The 24,139-nt window shown below is 38.6% G+C and overlaps 1 protein-coding gene across 3 annotated transcripts in view; it reads right to left on the bottom strand.

Moving 5' to 3' along the window:
• LOC144965060 (nicotinamide/nicotinic acid mononucleotide adenylyltransferase 1-like) overlaps positions 1 to 24,139 on the bottom strand; it is a 96,827-nt gene that overhangs the window by 64,374 nt on the left and 8,314 nt on the right. For all 3 annotated transcript variants that reach the window (XM_078899954.1, XM_078899952.1, XM_078899953.1), the window contains exon 4: positions 818 to 960. In XM_078899954.1, the coding sequence (XP_078756080.1) occupies positions 818 to 960 (143 nt within the window). The remainder of the gene's footprint in view (positions 1 to 817; positions 961 to 24,139) is intronic.

Below are 24,139 nucleotides of genomic sequence, written 5' to 3'. Positions count from 1 at the left end.
CAAAAAAACAAAACACACACACACACACACACACACACACACACACAAATTGAGCTCTTACATAGCGCAATATCCACAAAACGTGCTCAATGGGTCCCTGACCAACAGCATCACATAACATGTAGAACAAGACAGGACACGATTTTACAATCTTTTTTTTTTTCAACAGAGAAAACGCTATTGACGGTCAGGTACTCATTTTACACCTGAGTACGGTGAGAGAATGTGACTAAAGAGCCTTCTCCAAGACTCACTATTTATGCGCTAAGCGAGGCTCGACGAACCCAGGACCTTCCGATCCGAAGGTGAGTGTCAAACCACTAGACCACGTAGCCGCACAGAACGGTGCCTGGTCTTGCCATACCTGCCTCGAATGATGGCGGGGGTGGGAAGAACCCAGAACAACAACAACAAAATAAATAAACAACAGCAAGTACCAAACAAACATTTAAAAACACACACACACACACATACACACATACAGATAGAGAGAGAGATAGAGAGAGAGAGATAGATAGATAGATAGATAGAGAGAGAGAGAGAAAGAGAGAGAGAGAGAGAGAGAGAGAGAGAGAGAGAGAGAGAGAGAGAACTAAATAAATGTACACATACAAAAGTACACACACACACACACACACAGAGAGAGAGAGAGAGAGAGAGAGAGAGAGAGAGAGAGAGAGAGAGAGAGAGAGAGAGAGAGAGAGAGAAAATAAATGTCCACCTACAAAAGCAATAATTAAAAGAAACAAATAGGTTAAAAAATAATTTTAAAAAAGAAAACCCAACGGCATATAGAAATAATTAGGTAATATCCTACCTTGCTGCTTTTTCCGTCTCTTGGGCGAAGGTTTGACATTTGAGGAGAGTACATTGTACTGGCTGTCCACCAGCTGTTTGACGTGACGTAATACTTTGATGGTCTCTATCCACGCACTTTGCTCACATTCCCACGTATCCAATCTGGTCACAAATAAAGTGGAGAAGATGATGATATTAATCTACACAGATGCGGTGCGCTTGACTAAGAAACTCATAAAATTGCCATCCGGAATTATAACGGACCAACACACAAAACTGTATTGTGTAACATTGAACGTTTATAATCTGGTTAATACAGTTTAGTGAGAATTACTCATAAACATGGCTGGCAAAATACAATACAAAGACCAGAGTGACGTCAACTTCGTTCTATCTATTCTCTTTCTTTTTTTTTTCAATGAAAAAATAGGATCAGAGGGTCAACATTGATCCGTACAACCCATGCTGAATTTTTGACAACGAGCACACAGAATTACTGCAAATATTTTCTTTTAATTATGAAAAAAATTCTTAGCGATAGATAAATGAACAACTTGTAAACCTTTTAAAATTAATGGTAATACGCTTCAACAGTCATGACGTCACTTCCCTCGTAATGACGCATGGTAACTTAGTAACTAGCTCTAAACTATCGGAACAATGGTGGACGCCCTTATGAAATATTTCTCTGACGTGCATAAAAGCGTATCCAAAGGGAATAAAAACATTATAAATATGATCATGTTTTGAATTTTATACATTCTGATCACATGACACGTGAAAAGGTTCTAGCCAGCATGAAGAATAAAAAGTACCGGTTTTCTTTATTTAGAACCAAGCTGCTCGTTGCTGGGCGGACGTGGCATCAAACTATTGAATCCTATTCTATCATCCGCTGACTCAAAAGATTATTTATAAACTCTGCTAGGGCATAATGGTCTGTTATTCGATGTTAGGAATTGCCCTCTGGTCGTCCGGTTGTCAGAGTCATTTGTGCGCACCTACAGACTTAATTACCAGACCGAGTTTGATCGCTGATGGCTCAGAAGATTCGTTTTGATCTATGTTAATTTCCACAATACAGACACACGCAAACGCACACTCTCAAGCACACAGAGTGTGTGAGAGCGAGAGGGGGAGGCTGGGGGAGAGAGAGAGAGTGAGTGTGAGAGAGAGAGATTGAGATAGATGGATAGATAGATCAATAGATAGATCGATAGATAGGTAGATCGATCGGTAGATAGATGGATAGATAGATAGATGGAGAGAAAGAGAGTGTGTGTGTGTGTGTGTGAGAGAGAGAGAGAGAGAGAGAGAGAGAGAGAGAGAGAGAGAATGATGAAGTGATGAGAGTAATGTAAGCCATAATCGGCCCGCAAGTCTAATAAAGTTGGCCATTTTATTATTTACTTAGCGGATCTTATTAACGTCAGTTGTTACGTTGAAAAGAACATTGGCCGTTTTACGGGTTTGGGATTTCGTATAACTCGTTTGTTTGGTTGTTTGTTTTGTTTTTCTTTTTGTATTTTGTTTGTTTTTTTTCTGGTTCGTTGTTGTTTTTAAAACACTCAATTCATTTTCTTCTTTCATATCCAAATCATAATAATTAAAAAAGCCATTGACAACAATTCTGTATCTACTAAGAAAAAAAAACAAAATTTATCAAAATTGGCCAGAAAACTCGTCCTTCAAATATCGATCGATTAAAATGACCTTCATCTGGTCAAAAACTCTCAAACCCGAGAAGTCTTCCAAGGAGGTCCCAGTTTGAGAGTGTCTGACCAGATGAAGGAGGGTCACTTCAATCGATCGATATTTGAAGGTCAAGTTTTCTGGCCAAATGTCAACGTAAATGTTGCTGATCGAAGATCGAAGAAATAAATAACAATGTGAAATTGAATGCTCCTTTGTGTACATACTGTTTCCTGCCCCATCAAGATTATTTTTTATTCATCTTAACAACGCCACCACCACATCATCTCATTCGTCTGAAGTGTTTCATTCACCCTGTTTTGTTGATAAAGGGGAAACCCGAAACGTCCATATTATCTGTTTTCGTATATTAAATTGAATCTTACATTCAATTTCACATTGTCATTAATGGCCAAATTTTAAAGAATGTGTTGTTGTCCTTTTTTTTTCTTCAGAGTATAACACAGAGTAACATAACACATAACTAGACAGAGATTTCATGTCTGGTCTGACGACATTCGGTGTATTATTTACATAATTTGCCAGTTGAAATTGGATGATGGCGGAAATCAATTTTCGATGGAAACTGTTTGATGGCAGATTGATGATGTAGCCATGACAATTATGGGATGGATGGATGGACGGATTGATGGATGGATGGATGGATGAATGAATGAATGAATGAATGAATGGATGGATGGATGGACCTATGATAACTATGGGATGGATGGATGGACGGATTGATGGATGGATGGATGGAGGAATGAATGGATGGATGGATGGATGGAGGAGTGAACAGTCATTTTTGATATGATTTCATGAATGATTGAACAGCGGTTCGTTATGGATACCATGAGTTCGGAGTGCTTGATCAATTCGGAGTTATTTCTGATTCGTATCGGGACACTTTTGCAAGAGTTGGGCATCATGCAATGGACATCCCAAATTACAACTGACGAATTTTATTTTCAAAAGATGTGATTCGTCGCCTTAAATAAACATTTAAAAATCCTATTAGATATATCCGAACGGTTTAGTTGATAAAAACTGTTTTTAAGAGTGATTTATTTTTTTCGCGTAAAGACCATATGAAAATATTTCACGACAAGCCCTCTTCATCAAATGGTATTAGATAAAATCATATAAAAAAAGATTAATATCCATCTGGCGCCCGCTTAAATGTTGCCTTTAAACAACCAATAAGCTCATCTCACCCCCCCCCCCCCCCCGAAAAAAACCCAACAAAACAAACAAACCCCCCCAAAAAAACCCAAAACAGCAAACAAAACAACCCAAGTTTCTAGCAACAACAACAACAAAAATTAATAAAAACAAAAACAAAACAAAAACGAAGGAAAACACAAATAACCACCAACATCACCACTACCATCATTATTGCCATCGCCATCATCTTCACCAACATACCTATCATCAACACCACAACCACCACCATAATCATTATCATCATCATCACTACCATCAACATCACCACTACCATCATTATTGCCATCGCCATCATCTTCACCAACATACCTATCATCAACACCACAACCACCACCATAATCATTATCATCATCATCACTACCACCAACATCACCACTACCATCATCGTCGCCATCGTCATCATCTTCACCAACATAACCATCATCAACACCACAACCACCACCATAATCATTTTCATCATCATCACTACCGCCAACATCACCACTACCATCATCGTCGCCATAGTCACCATCTTCACCAACATAACCATCATCAACATCACAACCACCATCATAATCATTATCATCACTACCATCATCATCGTCATCATTTTCACCAACATAACCATCGTCAACAGCTCCACCACCACCGAAAAGGGACATAACTCGGGAGGGTCTGCTGACAACAGAATTCCACATCAAATAAGATAGAAGTCTTTCTGCAACAAAGGTGCATTCTGGGAACGATGGATGTTAATGACACTTATAACAATTAGGTTAATATGGTCTGCGGAAAACAACCCCGATGGGAGGTGTGTTTGTGTTTGTGTGTGTGTGTGTGTGTGTGTGTGTGTGTGTGTGTGTGTGCAGTGTAACAAAATTGCAAATTGGCCAAAAAATGTGTTTTTGATAGTGTTGGTCTGTGTGAGTGTGTGTGTGTGTGTGTGTGTGTGTGTGTGTGTGTGTGCAGTGTAGCAAAATTGCAAATTGGGCAAATTGACTAAAAACAAAACAAAAATGAGAACAGGCGTGTTGCACGCGATCCCTCTTTTTTTTTTTTTATTAGCCATAATGCAATTGTGTTTAATGACATGAAATTTCCCACTTTTTAAAACCAGCCAATCGTGACCATGAGGAGCTGTTGTTACCCTGGAACGGGGGGGGGGGGGGGGGGGGGGGGGGTTCTTGTGAGGGTTTGTGGACAACAACAACACCAAAATGGCAAAGACGCATATCATCAACTGTCATATCCCACTCCACAACAAAACAGAACCAAACACAACAAACAAATATTAAACAAAACAGCAAAAATAAAAATTCTCCTAAAATTCAAAAGACAACAACCCCAAACCCCCAAATTTTTTTTAAATAGATAAATAAAAAAGAAACAATAGGACTATTTTACGTTTTACGTTGGGAGCTGTTGTTTTCATTTTTTTTTTTTTTTAATAATTAAAAATTAAAAAAAAAAAGCCCGTAAGGCTAAGGTCTGATTCACGACTTGAAAAAAAATAAATCAAAGAAACATAATTTAAAAAAATTAATTGATTAACAGTCCGCAAGGTATTTATATGAACTTGAATATTACCGGTCCCATAATGCCCTCGGGGCTATGACAATAAGTGGGACAATGAGATGTCAACTCGCATCAGAAGGAGAAGGTATTTTATATTATTTAACTTCATTCAAAGCCCAAGTGATTTAGAAGAGCCCCGGGGAAAGAATCGGTCTCCGATTCCTTTCAGCAACGAAATGAAAAGTTCAAGCGTCCATAACAAAAGTTACTGACAAACCTTTTACAACGTGATAATCAATATATAGTACTATTCGTTACTAACTATTGGTTGAAAACAAAAAACTAAATTGAACACTTATATAGAGCATTACCACAGATTTACCATGCCCAATGCGCTTCACATTGTTACATTTATTTCTCTCTCTCTCTCTCTCTCTCTCTCTCTCTCTCTCTCTCTCCACCCCCGCCACCAGCAGGCCAGATGGAATTCCATTCTCTACTGAACGAGGTGTCTGTTAAGCGTCCTTTAAGTACTAATACTCCTACAATATCTGTCAGTGTCTACAGCCAAACTCATTCACACATGAGTAGAGTGGGTAAAGTCTGTAAAGAAATTTACCCAAAGCAAGACTGACTTCAGGATAAGAATTATGTATTTACGATCACTGGTCACTCAATCACTATCCACGCTTACATCGGCTGACCTTTATGAAAAGACGAAATAACTTATCACTGAGCCAACAACGTCAATAGTGAAAAAAATAGCCTATAACCAGACTTGTCTAATACAACGAAAAATTCGTAGAAATACAAATTGTTGGCTCCATCTACAGAGCTGTATAGGTCTCTTTGACTCAATAAATCTTGTTGGAAAGGAAAGTCTGGCTACTTAGAACCTGTATTCAGGACTTTGGAGCATTTTTATATCATACTTAGAGCAAATTGTTTATTTCTCAAGTTATTTAAAGTGAAATTTTCTTTTTCTTTTTCTCTGGAAACTACGCATTTTTGAAAATTTCAAGTTGGCAGCTCTGTCCCTAACCAAGTCACAGAAAAGAATTTAATAACAGAATGAGCTGTCATACCTTTTAACCTGGTAACTGCCATACTCCGGAGAAAGTCGTTCTTTAAAAATTTGGCCAGAAAATTCGTTCTTCAAATATCGATCGATTTAAATGTCCCCAATCATGCCACAAAAAAAAAAACAAAAAACAACCAACAACAAAAAACTATTTAAAAAAACAACTCTCAAACACGAAACTTCAATCAAGACTTCGCGAAGTCCCAGGTTTGAGAGCTTTTGCCAAGATGAGGGTTATTTAAATCTACGATGAGATTTCTGGCCAAATTTTTTAATATGACTTTTTTCAAAGTGCAGTAGGGTTAGCTGGTTAAAATGGAATCAATAAATAGTACTGACTATAGAATCAAATAATTTAAGAACAAACGGCCATAATGACGTCAGCGATTCAATCTTGGTCAGATGTTGTGGTCAGGCTGGTCAGATAGACTTTTGCAATATTTGCCAAACGAACTACAGAAATAAAAACCCAAGTGCATGGGAATCAGCCAAATTATATTATACTTTCATTATAACTAAAATGTACAGTTTCTGATGGCTCAGAACACGAAAAACCTTCTTCCTCCATTAAGGCCAAAGTTTCAAGCTGAAGATTGTATGGTCGTCTTTCCAGTAACAGGGGTTTTAGAGTGAAGCAGGGAGCGATTTATTGAAATCATCAGTCGAAAGGGCTTGTTAACAAGTGGTTGGTATGGAATTACAAAGTCGGATGGTGGAGAGGAAGAAAGAGTAAAGATGATGGTTTGTTCTTGAGGGGGGGGGGGGGGGGGGTTCAAAATATTGTTTCTTGTTTTGTTATTGTTCCGTTTCAAATGGCTAGTTAGAATTTCGTACTATCCAATAATGGCTACATTAAGTAGTCCAAATGTTGAGCCATCGAAAAACGAACACCAAGAAAAAAAAAGGAAAAAAAGAAAAGATTTTTCCTTTTCTTTAATAATATTTTTTGACTTTATACAAGCTTAAACTATCCTCCTATTTTATCCAAACAAATCGCTATTTAGCATTAAGTTTCACTTTTAAAGATATGTACTAACGAGCTTTGAAAAAATAAAACTGCTTGAGCGAGAAATTGATTTCCCGGAGTCAAATAACTTTGAAATGCCATTATTAAAAAATGGCAGTAAAAATGTCAAACTGGCATTCCTACCTTCGGTACCAACTTTCCCATCAAAGAAATACCGACAGATTAAAAGGACCCAAGGCAACGTCGGGCCATAAAAGAATCGAATTGATTAAAACCATTTTTCCATTTCACGATGATGCCCCATCGTCCATGCGTCCGTCAGACCGCCGTGAGTAATGAAGATTTATGTTTTTAGAGTGTCGAGATAAATTCATGAGGACCTGTTATGGTGCTGAAAACCCAATAATCTATTTTGTAATTGGGCTAGAGATCGCGTTGGGGTCCCGATAGCTCAGTTGGCAGAGCACTCGCTTCACAAGCAAAGGGACCGAGATTTATCTCGGGAGATCTGTTTCCTGACCGCCCCCCCCCCCTCCCTTCTGTCCACCCAAAAGTGATTGGTGGATGGGTATGTTGTATCTGACCGAAAGTTCTTTGCGAAAGGCTAAAGTCCTCTCTAAAGGGTAACAAGCAATCGCCCCAGTCCGTTCCACGCCATAGAAACTGGGACAAACTCCGGCTCGGCTCTTAAGGACCACTACAAGAGATCACGTGACTAAAGAATAAAGAACCTCTCAAAGAATATTTTACAGGTCACTGAAACCATCTAAAACCCACGGACGCATGAAAGATTGTTTTTTGTTTGTAAAAGTCTTTTTATTTTTACCAACATAATAATACGTAGTAATTCACCGTGTACCCTAATTGATTTTTAAAAAAAGCTTTAAGCAAATACAAATTATTATGTCAGCCATTCTGAAAAAAAAAAAACGACAACAAAAGCATCTAAACTTTACAAACATGACAATAATAGTGATCTTTTCTTGTTTCTCTCTTCATGCTTAGTCTGACACTGTTTCACACACACACACACACACACACACACACACATCTCCTCAGATATTTATCTTACACAAGTGTCTGCTCCTTGGGTGGAAAAAAAAAACAAACAATAACAAAGACCTGGGTGATGCCATCTTCGTTCTATCTATATAAAGGAGTTTAAAGCATAACATTAATGTATTTTAATTTAATGTATTTAAACACAAAATGGTAATATTAAAAGTGATTTTTGTGTCTATTATATCAATACCCTGAAAACTACCAATTTTTCCAATATAAAGTAGGCAGACGTGTTTATCTTACACCAGTCTCCCGCTCCTTGATTCGTTTCTTTAATAAATTATTAACGTTAATGGGACCAGACAAGCAAATCAAGCACGACTAAAGTTGTTTGAGACGAAATTGAAATGTTCAGAATCATTCAACACTCGAATTAGACTGTACGGGACGGTTAAATCTTTTTTTTTTTTTTTTTTTTTTTTTTTTTTTTGGTCTTTGGAAATCAATAGTAGATTGAGGTCCCGAAAGTAATTTCTCAAATGACATTCTGCTGTAGCCGGATGGGCCATGGCCGCTTTGAACGTATGGACTCAAGGATAAGCAAATATATAAAGAATTGATTTTCATCACCCTCCCCCGAAAAAGAAACAAATTTCACTAGATTAGATTTTTTGAAAAAAGAAGTATCATTTAAATATTTTTGAAAATGTCTTTTACTCAGTGGATGACGAAATAGGAATCGATTGAGGGATAGAATAAAAGATTTCTTACTCTTGCGTTTTGAGATTCGAACTCTGTTCCCAACGCGCAATCGCAAGCTCATGCAGTGGTTGGGAACACGTCCGGAATTCCTAAAAAAGCAAAAGTGTAAGAATCGTATGTTGCCCAAGTGGAGGGAAAAAAAGGCCAAAAGCGTATACAATGGGGCTCGAACTCGAGGGATATACCGCAATGTCATGGCCACTCTTACCACCCCGGAAAACAAGGAAAACCAAATTAAATCTCCTTGTGTAATCTCTTGTAAGTAATAACAGTAAATTAACCCTAACCAAGCGATCACAGTCGCTTTGGCTGACATCTTCCACGTCACTCCTAATTTATAACGTATTTCCGGTACACATAAAAAATTTCAGACTATATTATTATTATAATCGATAGCAGTTCAAATAACAAAGAGCAGAAGAGATAAAGGCATCCCGAATGAAATCAAGAGCGTCTGTATGAAGTAACGTTGCCATGGAAACGCACTATCCTCGCGCTATAATTAATTGAATTGTGGGTGTTTTACCGACGGCTCATTTCTACCCATCGGGATAGCGTTTGATAACGTTCTGGAAATAGACAGCGAAGTAAATCCTATAAAATCACAGCGTTTCAACAGGCTAGATGGCCAAGCTAATAAGACATCGCACTAGCACCCTTTGGGGATACCGATAGCTCCGTCGGTAAAGCACTTGCTTCACATGTAAAAGGACCGAAATCGATCCAGGATGCAGTCGAGATTTTTTTTTTTCTGACCCCGGCCCCGGTCCATCCAACAATGATTGGGTAGTTTGGTCTGTTAAATTTGGCATAAACTACTTTGCGATAAAGTCCTATCCAAAGGGTAGCAAGCAATTGCTATTATCCGTTTCACGCTATTGAAACTTGGATAAACTCAGACTCCATGAGCCGAATGGGTCTAAAAGTGTGAAAGACAACTCGCACCATTTGAACCAAGGGTCGAGCTCCGATTTTGGAATTTCGTATTCTTTATTCTTCCTCGCGTTAAAAAAGCAAACCCCAAAACAACTCAACTTTCAATGCTCACTTTGCGGCGTTGCATTGCGGCTGACACTTGGGTTATCTCGTAGTTTTCTTGACATAGACCCTGAACAAAAAGACTCCCCCGATCGAGGATGAATGAAGGCAATTCACTTTATTTCATTTTAATTTTATGTATATTTGTTAATTAAACCACACACAAAGACACTGTCCTGTTTTGTTTTGTTTTTTAAAAGAGCAATGTATAGATAGAATGAAGTTGACGTCAATCGGGTCTTTGTTATTGTTTTTTTTTTTTTTGTTTTTTGTTTTTTTGTTTTTGTTTTTTGCGATCCACGTTTATGAGTAATTCTCACTTAACTGTCTTATCCAGACTATAAAAGTCCATGGTTACACAGAGTTTTGTGTGTTGGTCCGTTATACTTCCGGATGGCAATGTTGTGAGCATCTTAGCCAAGCGCACACTATCTAAAGATTTCTGCAGTTCTATGAAAAAATAAAACATGTATTTAAAATTGTGGCCTGAAACTTCGATCAATATTTAAAGTGCGAATCTTCTGGCCAAAAATTTAAATACGCGTTTTCTTGTATTTGGTTTTGGTTTTTGCCTTTGCTTTTATTATATTTTTTCAGAATAGGTCAGCTGAGTTGTGAATATTGGATCAAAATTAACATCCTATGTGTTTTTCTACTATGGTCGTTATTTGGATGTCCATGATATTCTATCCCTTGTGCGTCTATATGGTCTTGTGGTATGACATACGCTTTCGGATCGGAAGGTCCTGGCTTCGAGTCTCGCTCGGCGCATAGTTGAGTCCTTGGAAAAGGCTCTTTACTCACATTCTCTCACCGTACTCAGGGGTAAAATGAGTACCTGGCCGTTGACAGAGTTGTCTCTGTCACACACAAAAACTCTCTCTCTATTCTCTCTCTCTCTCTCTCTCTCTCTCTTTCTCTCTCTCTCTCTCTCTCTCTCTCTAATATCGCCTAACAGGCGTCATTTTTTGTTCTACATGTTACGTGCTGCTGTTGGTCAGGGACCCTTTGTAAAGCGCTTTGAGCACATTTAGTGGATATTGCGCTATATAAAAGCTCATTGTTATATTTATTTTAAAATATTCTACATGTACAATATGAGACCACAGAACTCATGGAGTCAAGGCACACATGGGGCGCTACGACTGGAGTCCAATCTCGTGATACAAAACAGATTGTTATATATTACGCCATGTCAACAAACAACAAATGAGAATGGATTTATTCTAAATCAAACCTAAAACTCAAAGTAAATGCGTCAACTCTCTCTCTCTCTCTCTCTCTCTCTCTCTCTCTCTCTCTTTCTCTCTCTCTCCCTCTCTCTCTCTCTCTCTCTCTCTCTCTCTCTCTCTCTCTCTCAAGAGAAAAGATGGAATGCACTCATTAAAACTGAAATTAAGTCTGAAGTGTAAAGGAGCTAAGACAAAGGGAGACAACAATATTACGGTAAGGGAAATTTCTGTCGATAATGGATGGATGGTTTCACTCGTGTAAAATACAGAAAGAAAAAAAATCGCATGCCTAGTTTATTGAGAAGATAACAAGAATACACATACACGTGTGTGCACGTATGTGTCTGTGTGTGTGTGTGTGTGTGTGTGTGTGTGTGCTTGTGTGTGTATTTGAAAGAGAGAGAAAAAGAAAGAAAGAAAGAAAGAAAGAATGAGAAGAAATAGATAGTTAGATAGATAGATAGATAGATAGATAGATAGAGAGAGAGAGAGAGAGAGAGAGAGAGAGAGAGAGAGAGAGAGAGAGAGAGAGAGAGAGAGAGAGAAATTTGTACGCGAATCTTTAGAGTGCTTATAGATAGATAGATAGATAGATAGATAGATAGATAGATTGATAGACAGATAGACAGATAGATATATAGATAAGATAGAAAGATTGATAGATAGATAAACACACAGATAGAAACTGAATTCCTATTTACAGATGCAATCAATTGAAACGGAAATGAGTGAGAAAAGGAAGGAAATAGATGGTAGGTATAGGTTGTACAACTCCTGTAAACTGCTTTATCCGGTCAAGGTTCTCTGTCATCTACAGAACGAAAGCACTTAAGATCACTGCGAGGTTAATGAAGTGACACATTAGGGAGAAGCCCACGTGCACTTATTTGCAGGTCTGATAACCCAAATCATTCTGGGCCCATTGTTGTAATGGAAATCTTAGAAAATGAGACAAAATATTGTCCATTACAACAATGTTAAACTAGGCCCATAAGTGAACTCGGATGGCAGACCTGCATTTATGCATACGTCGGATAAAGCCATTGGTGTAAGATAAAAAAAATTGAAAAGATGTGCAGACAAGGCGGAAAGAAACACACGGGAGGATAAAACCATCCCAGAAAATTCAGATCGAACCCGAGACCTCCTGATTCCCGGTCAGACGTGTTCGCCTTTTACACGACAGGTCTTACCGGGAGGATTTTATCGTAGCCATCGTTAAGTAAAAGCCTGACACTGACCAAAAATGACGTCAAAAGACAAGTCTTTGGCGACAATAAAAAACTCAAAAAAAAAACAACAAAAAAAACAACAAAAAAAACAAAAACAAACAAAAACAAAAAGAAACAAATCGTGAGTTGTATTCAATAGTTCAACCACTGGAATCACATTTTTCCTTGAGCTTTACTAATGACAACTCACTAGCCGGTGCAAAAACCTAGAAAATGACGACAGACTCTAAGACCGAGTAGATTCTAGTGTCAGGCTAAAAGATTTGCGTCGTTCAAAACGAGACTCGAACCCGGAACCTAATTGTCCAAAAGCGAGTGTCACATGACAAGATCCCACGAAATAAATAAATAAATAAATAAATAAATAAATAAATAAATAAAGGGACGGGTTGGTTCCTCTCATATAAACCAGGCTGCTACAATGACCTACATTATCACATACACTCCATTCACGTGACGTGATGAATATTCAGTTTTCCAGGAGTTAACGGCCCTGATAAACATGGCTGATATGTGAGATAATGTAATGACGACCCCATCACTGGGGTGTTTTATCATCATCACGTGAATGAAAATACATAAAGAAATAGAGAGAAAAAAAAATACATACAAACAGTGGAAATCAAATGGACATGCAGAAAAATTGACCCACAGAAAGCATTGGAATGCATGGCAATGCAAGCTGGCCATATATCTATATGAAAAAAACCAACAAAAACAACAAAACCAAACAACGTGGAATTGCGAATTTTGGCTTCATTTGCAAAGCAAAATAAGCTACCTAAATGTGCTCGAGGTCATTGGTCATATTGCAAAGTGTGCTCAAAATGACCCACATAGTGAAGCGTGTTCACAGTTTGAGAAAATACCAACGTCACGATTTGTCTTTTTTTTTTCAGCACGAGACATGGGTATGTTTACAACTTTCATAAACACAGCAGCCTGGTTATATTTATTGAGAACTGTCCAATTTTTGCACGGCAACAAATCATGTGATCGATGACTGGGTTGGATGAAAACATGAATATATATCGCTTCCATTCAATAAATCGTGTGTAGCCATTAGGCCCATCGAGCCGGAGTTTATTCCGGTTTCTAGCGTGAAACGGACAATAGAAATTGCTTGCTACCTTTGGATAGGACGTTAGTCTATCGCAAAGTACTTTCCGTCAGGTCTAACCCAACATGTACCCTTTGTGGTCAAGACGAGCCCGAAACCGCAGAGCATCTAGTTGAACGGTGCGTTGTGTGACGAAGCTTCCGGGCGGGTTTGCGACGGTGCACGAGTGCGGTAATGAGTTTGCGTCCTGGATAGATAACATAGTAGTGAAGTGTGAGCACCATTAGAAGCTCCTGCCAGATCTAACAGACTCAGCTACCCAATCAATCACTGCTAGGTGGACATAGGGGTTAGAAATTTTTTTCGACCGCATCCGGGATCGAACTCGTCCCTTTGATTGTGAAGCCAGTACTCAACCAACTGGGCTTTCGGGACCCCATTGTATAACATAACGTAAGGACTAAGAACCGTTACTCAATCTTGCTGAGGGCAAATTAGTCACTTACAAAGTCAGCATTATTTTACAGAGCTGCCTGATTAAAATTTCAAAAATTCGTATTTTCCAAGGGAAAAAAAAAGAAACATTCACGCTAAATATCTAGCTATACAAAGAAACAAAAACAAAAGACAATTTGCTCTCAGGATGGTCCAAAAATGTTCCAAAGTCTGAATATAGGATCTAAGGAGCTAAACTTTCCTGTTCAACAAATTCATTGAGTCAAAGAGAACCATGCAGCTGTGTAGCTGGAGACCAAAATTCGTATTTATACGAATATTTCGTAGTACTAGGCAGATCTGATTTTACCCACGAAGACTGCGAATTTTAAAAACATTTCAAGTAGGCAGGTCCGAATGGCAATCCAATGTGACCATTTATAAGCAGACATGCCCAGTACTACGAAAACTTAAAAAATTCGTAGTATTACGAATTTTCGGCACCAACCTGAGAACAAAAATATTTTTTTAATTCAATAAAACTTCTGAAGACAAAGTTCTGGTACCAGAGCTAATAATCTATAGATAGTATGCGCTTGGCTAAGAGACTCACAACATTGCCATCCGGAAGTATAACGGACCAACACACAAAACTATGTTTAACCTTAAACGTTTATAGTCTGGCTAATACAGTTTCGTTAGAATTACTCATAAACGAGGATGGCAAAAAACAAAAACAAAAAAAAAAACAATAACAAAGACCCGAGTGACGTCAATTACATTCTATCTATAAAGGAGTCTGAAGCAATATTTTCTCGTTTTAAGGAAAAGTTGATGATTTTTATGGGTAGTTAAAAGGTTTATAGTGTTATTTTTCCTATAAACTACGAATTTTCCCTATTTCAAGTACAGGGTTGCCAGTTCAGGAGATAAAAAAAATTACTGAACTTTTACGCAAAAAACATAGAACGACCCCTTACTGAGTGCTGGACCAGTACAAAGACATTATGTAGGTACTTACTTATTTCTCCCATTTAGCAGGTGATTGGAAAATAAACTGAGGGTTTATAACATACTGAATTCCGTAAATATACGGCAAAATTGGCAACCTTGCAAGTAGGCAGGCAGGCCTGTTCACAACGAAGATCTAGTTTTACAACGATATCCTCTGAGAGTGCTTTCTCTTGAGAATCGTCCATTTGAGGGCCTATTTGCGGATAAGTTTATCGGACACATGAGAAAATAATATCATGCAAATTTTATCGCACTTCTGTGTTTGGTGTTATTATGACCCATTAACATCATGCACAGACCCGCTCCTATTTCAGCCGCAGACGTTACATACAATGCGAGTTAGCTCTGAGCGCTCTTGATAAAATAAACGTTGCCATGGTAACCTGATGGAGCTCTTTAGCTTGGGAGAAAAAAAATAACATAGCATAAATGTAATGGAAATAAGAGAATTTTATGTATAATATGGCTATGCGGTTTTGTGGACTGACATGTGATTAGGCTTGTAGGTTCGAGTTCGGATGTGAGCGGTGGAAAGTTGAGTCCTTGCTCACATTTTTTTTTCACTATGAAATTAATAATTGGTAACAGCGACAGTTGAGCTTTTATTTATTTATTTATTTTTTTTTTGAGCTTTTAAAAAAAAATATAGCGAAATATCTACTAAACGTGTTCAAAGCGCTTTAAAAGGGGTCCCTGCCCAACAGTTAACAATGTAGAACAAGACATGACGCCTGTTAGGCGATATTACAATGGGTATTTATTTTGACAGAGAAAACGCTGTTAACGACTATGTACTCATTTTACACTTGAGTACGGTTAGAGAATGTGAGTAAAGAGCCTTTTGCAAGGACTCAACTACAACTATGTGCCGAGAGAGGCTCCAACTCAGGACCTTCCGATCCGAAAGCGAGTGTCATACCACTAGACCGCATAGCCCACATAGTTCTCACTAAATTGTATCAATCACACTACAAACGATTAAGGTTATACATAGTTTTGTGTGTTGGTACGGAATATCCGGCTGTTATAGTTGAGCTTTTTTGGCTTTTTATTTTAGCTTTTTCTTTAAATATAGTGAAATATCCACTACATATGCTCAAAGCGCTTTACAATGGGTCCTTGGCCAACAGCAACACTTAACAATGTAGAACAAGTAAACGCAATGCATCAATAAACGTTCAATATTACACATAGTTTGGTGTGTTGCTCCGTTAGAATCATATCCGGCTGGCGGATGTTATGCGTTTCTTGGCTACACGCACAACATTAATACATTTGTGAAAAAAAATCACCTAATTGGCGGTCTTAAAACAAGAAAAAAAGATCCGAGTGACGTCAACGTTCAATTGACGCAATGCGTTCAGGTATAATACTCACAACACAACAATTTAATGAAGTATAGGAAAGCGACATACGGAAAAGTATATCCGAATCCCCAAATAAGAGTTGCGAACTTGACATCATTCCAGAACATATCACCAAGGAATGCCTTGACGAACTCGCACCAAAAATGCAGAAATTATCAATAATTCTTTGTCTTCAGGAAAAGTCCCTCTCTGTTATAAAACAGAATAATAAAAACCCCCATAAAGAAGCATGACTTTGTTAAAACGATCTTAAAAAACTACCGCGCTGTGTCTAACCTTTCCATTTTGTCAAAGGTACTTTAGAAAGTGGTTCTGAAAAAGCTCCTTGCTCACATTCAGTTGAATGGTCTATTGGAAGAGTTTCAATCAGCGTATAGATCAAACCGCTCAACTGGAACTGCTCTGTTAAGATTCTTTAGTGACATTCTGTCAAGTATTGACATGTAAAATTGTTGCTTTTTGTTGTTGTTGTTTTTTTTTAAACCTCTAAGTTCTCAGCGCGGCCTTTGATACGATTGACTGTGTTGTTCTCTTAGATCGCTTAAAGAATAATTGTGGAATTCCGGCTGTGCTCTGAATTGGTTCATACCTTACTTGAAAGAAAAAAACTCTCAAACCCGGGACTTCGGCGAAGTCCCGGGTTTGAGAGTTTTTGGCAAGATGAGGGTCATTTAAATCGAACGATATTTGAAGGATGAGTTTTCTGGCCAAATTTTAAAATATATATATTTTTTTCCAGAATACGACAGACAACGCCTCATATCTTTTCTGTGTGCCTTATTGATTCCCCCGATCTTATCAGCAGCAACCACAAGTCGCCTCAAATTGGTTGTCACACCAACTGGTAAAGGCTTTGCGTTTAGCCAAAATACTCACAACATCCGAATTTAACGTACCTATTGATCGTCGCCATCGTTAACTTATAGCCTGACAATGACCAAAAAATGACGTCAAAAGAAAACAAATCGTGAGTTGTATTCAATAGTTCAACCAATGGGACAACTTGTTTCCATGAGCTCTACTAACGATAACTCATTAGGCGGTGCAAAAACCAAATAATGACGTCAAAAGACCAGTCCTTTTGGGTCTCAACGATGGCTGCGCTATAGATAGTATGCACTTGGCTAAAAAGTTCACAACATTGCCATCCGGAAGTATAGCTGGTCAACACACAAAACTGTGTGTAACCATGATCGTTTGTAATCTGGTTAATAAAGTTTAGTGAGAATTACTCATAAACGCGGATGGCGACAAAGACCTGAGTGACGTCAACTTCGAACTATCTATAGATTGTATGAGGTTGACGTCACTGAGGTCTTTGTTTTTGTTTTCTTTTTTTTTTTTTAGTTTATGAGTAATTCTCACTATAGATAGTATGCAGATAACGTCACTCAGGCCTTTGTTATTGTTTTTGCCATCCGCGTTTGTGAGTTGTTCTCACTAAACTGTATTAACCAGACTATAAAAGTTCATGGTCACACAGAGTTTGTGTGTTGGTCCGTTATACTTCCGGATGGCAATGTTGTGAACTCCTTGGCAAAGCGCATTCTATCTATAGATAGTATGCAGATGGCGTCACTCAGGCCTTTGTTATTGTTTTTGCCATCCGCGTTTGTGAGTTGTACTCACTAAACTGTATTAACAAGACTATAAACGTTCAAGGTTACACAGAGTTTGTGTGTTGGTCCGTTATACTTCCGGATGGCAATGTTGTGAACTCCTTGGCCAAGCGCATTCTATCTATACTGTATTAACCAGGCTATAAATGGTCATGGTGCTTCTATGTGGACTTGTGGTATGACACTCGCTTTCAGATCGGAAGGTCCTGGGTTCGAGCCTCGCTCGGCGCATAGTTGAGTCCTTGGAAAAGACTCTTTACTTACATTCTCTCACCGTACTCGGGTGTAAAATGCGTACGTGGCCGTTATCTCTGTCGGAAAAAAAATATTGTATTATCGCCTATCAGGCGTCATGTCTCGTTTTACACTTGTTGTCTTGCTGTTGGTCAGGGACCCCTTGTAAAGCGCTTTGAGCACATTTAGTGGATATTGCGCTATATAAAAGATCATTTAAAAACGGAGAAGCATGCAACTCACAGCCTGGAATAATAACATAATTCCTGTCCGAATATGTGTCTCACCGAGTCGATCTGGTATTATGCCGGAGTGGATCACATTAAATATTTATATGTATGACGCATTTCACGAATTAACTACGCGCGTTGCACATTACAGTATTTCAGTTATTTCCCCTTACGTCGACATGACAAGGTGAAGACTTTTGCGAGGTTCAATACGACGTAGGTTCGAATAATTTCACCGCCATCATTCTACCATTTCCATTTATTTACTTATCTCTTATTTCATCTGCTTTTATATATTTTGCTGGGCACCTTACGAATGTCTACATTAATGCTTCCTCGTGTCGTTTTTATTGGACTGGAACCCCCAGGGCAGAAGATCAAGGGGGAGGCCACGAGGTACATGGAGAAGAATTAAAGAAGCTGATATACAGAGAAGTGATAAGACATAGAACGAGATAAAAAAAGTTAGCTCAGGATAGAGAAGGATGGAAACTGTTTGTCTGTGGCCTATACCCTGACCCAGGGTGAAAAAGGCAATGATGATGATGGTGTCGTTTTTATGTTTTTTAAATATTTGTTTGAAATCAAAGACAAGGGAGGTAACCATATACACAAGTTGAGTAGTAGGAAAATACTCAAAAACAAACAAACAAACAAAACAAAACAGACTTGATGGTCCAAACAACCCTCCCATGAAGATAAGCCACCCTTATAATTCAATTGTCTCACTCGATGGGTTCTCGATGAGTTTATCATTATCTTAGAACTTATACTGCCGTTGTGAGGAAAACTCCATATTTTAAAATTTGGCCAGAAAACCCGTCCTTCAAATATCGATCGATTTAAATGACCTTCATCTTGGCAAAAATTCTCAAACTTGAGACTTCGCGAAGTCCCAGGTTTGAGAGTTTTTGCCAAGATGAGGGTCATTTAAATCGATCGATATTTGAAGGACGATGTTTTCTGGCTAAATTTTAAAATATAGGTTTGTTTCCAGAGTACCACAGTATTGTTGTTTTGGTTCTTTTTCCCCTCTTTCCATAACCAGCGTTGGGTTCTTGACCCGCTACATGACTGTTTATTGATTTATTGATGATAAGCGTTAAGGTAAATTACTCACAACACCACCCAGCTGCCAACACAAGAAGAAGAAGAAGAAGAAGAAGAAGAAGAAGAAGAAGAAGAAGAAGAAGAAGAAGAAGAAGAAGAAGAAGAAGAAGAAGAAGAAGAAGAAGAAGAAGAAGAAGAAGAAGAAGAAGAAGAAGAAGAAGAAGAAGAAAGGAATCACAATTGTTTGCTTCCCTTAGGAAAGGACGCTTTTCTATCGCGAGAAATTTTTCGCTGTATTATTAACAGACCCAGCCATCAAAACAGTGCTAAATGGATAGAGGGATTTAAAAAAAACACAATAATAAACACGAAATAAAACAAAAAAACTAAACAAACAAAAATAGAAAAAAAGAAGAAGAAACAAAACAAACCGAAAAAGAAATAAAACCGCCAACTCGACACAGAATTGTTTGCAAGTGAAATATGCTACCAGCTGAACCATCGAGAACTCCAGTGCATCGCTCATCATTAGCTCATTACGGCTATAAACCAGACAAGGTTGTCCACGAACCGACACCTAATTCCGGCCACGACAAGGTTCTCAAATAGAATCGACCCCATAGTCATTTCCGACCCCCCCCCCCTTTTTTTTTTTTTCTTTCCCCCTCACCATATCATCCATAATAAACTGTCATGTCGGAAGGAAGAGGAGAGACCGATAGTGTGAGTGACGTATTCCTCCTTGTTGGTGAGTACACTGAGCTGTACAACGACTAAACACATCTGAATCTTATAAATGAAGGCTGAATGAAAGACATAGACAATATTTAAACGCATTATACTTAAAACAACAGCACATATCATGACATAATCTCAAACAGCTTGGAATGTGTGTGTGTTTGGGGGGGGGGGGGGGGGGGGAGTGGGGTCCCGATAGCTCAGTTGGTAGAGTACTCGCTTCACAAGGAAAGGGATCCAGATGGTCTTGTGGTGGGACACTCGAACAGAGCCTCGCTCGGCGCATAGTTGAGTCTTTGGAAAAGGCTCTTTACTCACATTCTCTCACCGTACTCGGGTGTGACCGTTATCTCTGTCGGAAAAAAAAATTGTAATATCGCCTAACAGGCGTCATGTCTCGTTCTACATGTTACATGTTGCCGTTGGTCAGGGACCCCTTATAGATAATATGCGCTCACAACATTGCCATCCGGAAGTATAACGGACCAACACACAAAACTTTGTGTAACCATTCTCAGGTTAATACAGTTTAGTGAAAATTACTCATAAACGCGGATGGCAAAAAACAATAACGAAGACCTGAGTGACGTCAACTTCGAACTATCTATAAAGCGCTTTGAGCACATTAAGTGGATATTGTGCTATATAAAAGCTCAACTAAAAAGCTCAAGTAAGTTACATTGCCTCCATCATGTACATTTTTGGTGTCAACATGTACAGACCACTTTACAAAACATTCGGGGGTCGTTTTTAACATATCTTGCGTATGAAGTAAATTAAAGTTTTCTGGCCAAATTCTTAAACAGTATTTTGTCAGTGAACAGCAATACACTTACTACCGTTCTCTAGACCCCTACCCCCCCCCCCCCCCCCAAAAAAAAAAAAAAAAAAACAAAACAAAAAAACTAAAACAAAAACCAAAAAAAACAACAACAAAAAAAAAAACAAAACAAAACAAAACAAAAACAAAAAAAATTAATAAAAACAAACAAACAAAAAACACATCTTTTAAAAATTTCGGCCTGAAAACTCGTCTTTCAAATACCAATTGCAGATCTGCCTGGTACTACGAAAAATTCGTAGAGATACGAATTTTTGTCTCCAGCTACAGAACTGCGTAGGTCTCTTTGACAATCAATCAATTTAGCTTCTTAGAACCTATATTCAGGACTTTGGAGCATTTTTTGGACCATGCCGAGCGCAAACTATTTATTTCTAAATATTTAAAGTGACTTTTTTCTTTTTTTTTTCCATTGGAAACTACGAACATTTGAAATTTCAAGTAGGCAGTCCTGCAATTGACTAAAATGACCCAACGATTTTTGAATGACCCTCATCCTGTGAAACACTTTTACACATAGGGCTTCCTTGAAGTCCCATGTTTGAGAGTTTTTGACAAGAAGTGGGATATTTTTTTTAATCGATCGATATTTGAGGGACGATTATACAGGCCACAATTTTTTAAAATGTGTTCTTTCGGAGTAGAAGAATACGATCTGGTGGAATCTGGGTTATGGGTGAAGAGAAACGTAAAGCCGGAGACTTTGGGCGTAAAGCTGCTTAGCCCAAAGCTCTGGTCTCGGAGACTTGGAGTGGTCGTGTTTGTACAGCCTATTGGCTGAGGACAGACAAATAAAGGGAGTTAATATAATTGGAACCGGCGAGTTAGATGTTTGAAGAAAAGTTGCTAGATGTTAAGAAATCTTTAATAATAATTAGAATCACGCGCTTACGAAACTAACAAAAGTGTTAATTTTATTGTGTTTCTTGCCTGTGGTTAAAAAGTCTTTGGATTCCATGTCCTAGATTCCAATCCATATTGATGCTATGCTTTTACGTAAAATACTTACTGCATCCGCCAGCCGGATATACAAAATATATCTGTAACCTTAAACGTATATATTCTGATTGATATAGTTTAGTGAAAACTACAGTGAGAACTGATCATTAACAGGCTGTCTAAAACTATAACAAAGAGCTGGGTGGCGTCAACGTAGTTCCTTCTACAGAGATTTAAAACAAATACCCCGCGAAGTCCCAGGTTTGAGAGTTTTTGCCAAGATGAGGGTCATTTAAATCGATCGATATTTGAAGGACGAGTTTTCTGGCCACATTTTTAAATACATTTTTTTTTCTTTTCTTTCCAGAGTACGACAGAGAATACATAGCCGGATTATAATTTTAAGGAATTCTGGCACAAACGAGACGTCAGACTATGTCGCTAAAGGTCATTGCCATTACCATGTCTGCGTCAAACTGAAACAGGATCCCAGGACATCATCAAGGGAATGTATTGCGACAGCAGCTACACCCCACGAAACTATATTTAGTAGCGGTTGTTGACGCGTATTCGTATTGAATATTAAACTCACACTGCCACTCTGGCGTATTCTGGAAAAAAACCTGTATTAAAAATTTTGGCCAGGAAACCAGTTATGTGGTCTAGTGTTATGACACTCGCTTTCGGATCGGAAGCTCCTGCGTTCGAGCCTCGCGTGGCGCATAGTTTGAGTCATTGGAAAAGACTCTTTACTCGCATTCACTCACGATCAGGTGTAAAATGAGTACCAACAGCGTTGTCTCTCTCTGAAAAATTGTAATATCGCCTAACAGGCGTCATGTCTCGTTCTGCACGTTACGTGTTGCTGTTGGTCAGGGACCCTTTATAAAGCGCTTTGAGCACATTTAGTGGGTATTGCGTTATATAAAAGCTCTATATTTTTTTAATGCAAAATATTTTTTAAAGCCTGAATTATTTTCTCGTAAATAGCATTATCATATGAAAATATGTCGTGCAAAAAAGATTCCCGATAGCTCAGTTGATAGAGCACTTGATTCACACGCAAACGGACCAAGATCGATCCCAGGCCTAGTCGAGATTTGTTTCTGGCACCCCCCCCCCCCCCCCCCCCCCCACACACACCTTCCGTTGTCCACTCAGCAGAGGGTGGGTAGCTGGTCTGCTAAATCTGAAGGAAATTACGTTGTGATAGACTAGCGTCCTATCCATAGGGTAGCAAGCAATTGCTATTGTCCGTGTCACGCTATAGAAACCGGAATAAACTCCGGTTCCATGAGCCGAATGGCTCTGAAGGACTATTTCAATCATAGAAAAGGACGCATATCCATCTTGCTTCCCTCTTAATTAACTGTTGACCAATACTTTCATCGCTTTAAAAAAAATAATCAATTAACCAAAACCGAACAAGGTCAGCCCAGAAATGTTCAAAAAGCCGGTTTTATTTCCGGCCCGAGCGAGTATAGTGATTCTGTCCAAATTATGGCGTGATTCCCATCGAGACGACGGAACGAGAAGTTATGCAATTTCTACTTGATTGATTTCTGTGCTGACTGCTGACTGCTGCTGTCCCCGACCGTGGTTATGGTGGCCGACAACGCCATCGTCGTGTCCAATGAATAATTGAATAGATAGACAGCCCAGTGTTTAGTGGTATACCGACGTACTCTAATGAAACACGTATCTGAAGTTTTTGGCCAGAAAATTCTTCCTCCAAAATATCGATCGATTAAAATGCCCTCATCTTGCCAAACACTCTCAAACCTGGGACTTCCAACGGGAAGTCCCAGGTTTGAGAGTGTTTGGCAAGATGAGGACCATTTTAATCCATCGATATTTTGGAGGACGAGTTTTCTGGACAAAATTTTAAATACGTGTTAATGTCAGTGTACGGAGGAGCGTATGCATAAGGTCAAGCCACGGATACCCTTGCCTAACGAGACAAACAAGGAAGACGAAGGGAAAGGCTTGTGAGTCGATTTGTCATCTGATCACACACACACTCAAAGCGGTCAGATTTGGTCATAAAAACACATGCAACCCATTGCCTCATATCGATGTTATATTGGGGT

The sequence above is a fragment of the Berghia stephanieae genome, chromosome 2 (genome assembly GCF_034508935.2).
Source record: "Berghia stephanieae isolate SIO BIC M18660-M18661 chromosome 2, UCSD_Bste_1.3, whole genome shotgun sequence".
Taxonomy (NCBI): domain Eukaryota; kingdom Metazoa; phylum Mollusca; class Gastropoda; order Nudibranchia; family Aeolidiidae; genus Berghia; species Berghia stephanieae.
The sequence above is the reverse complement of the archived record's forward strand: the minus strand, read 5'-3'. Positions and strand labels throughout refer to the sequence as shown.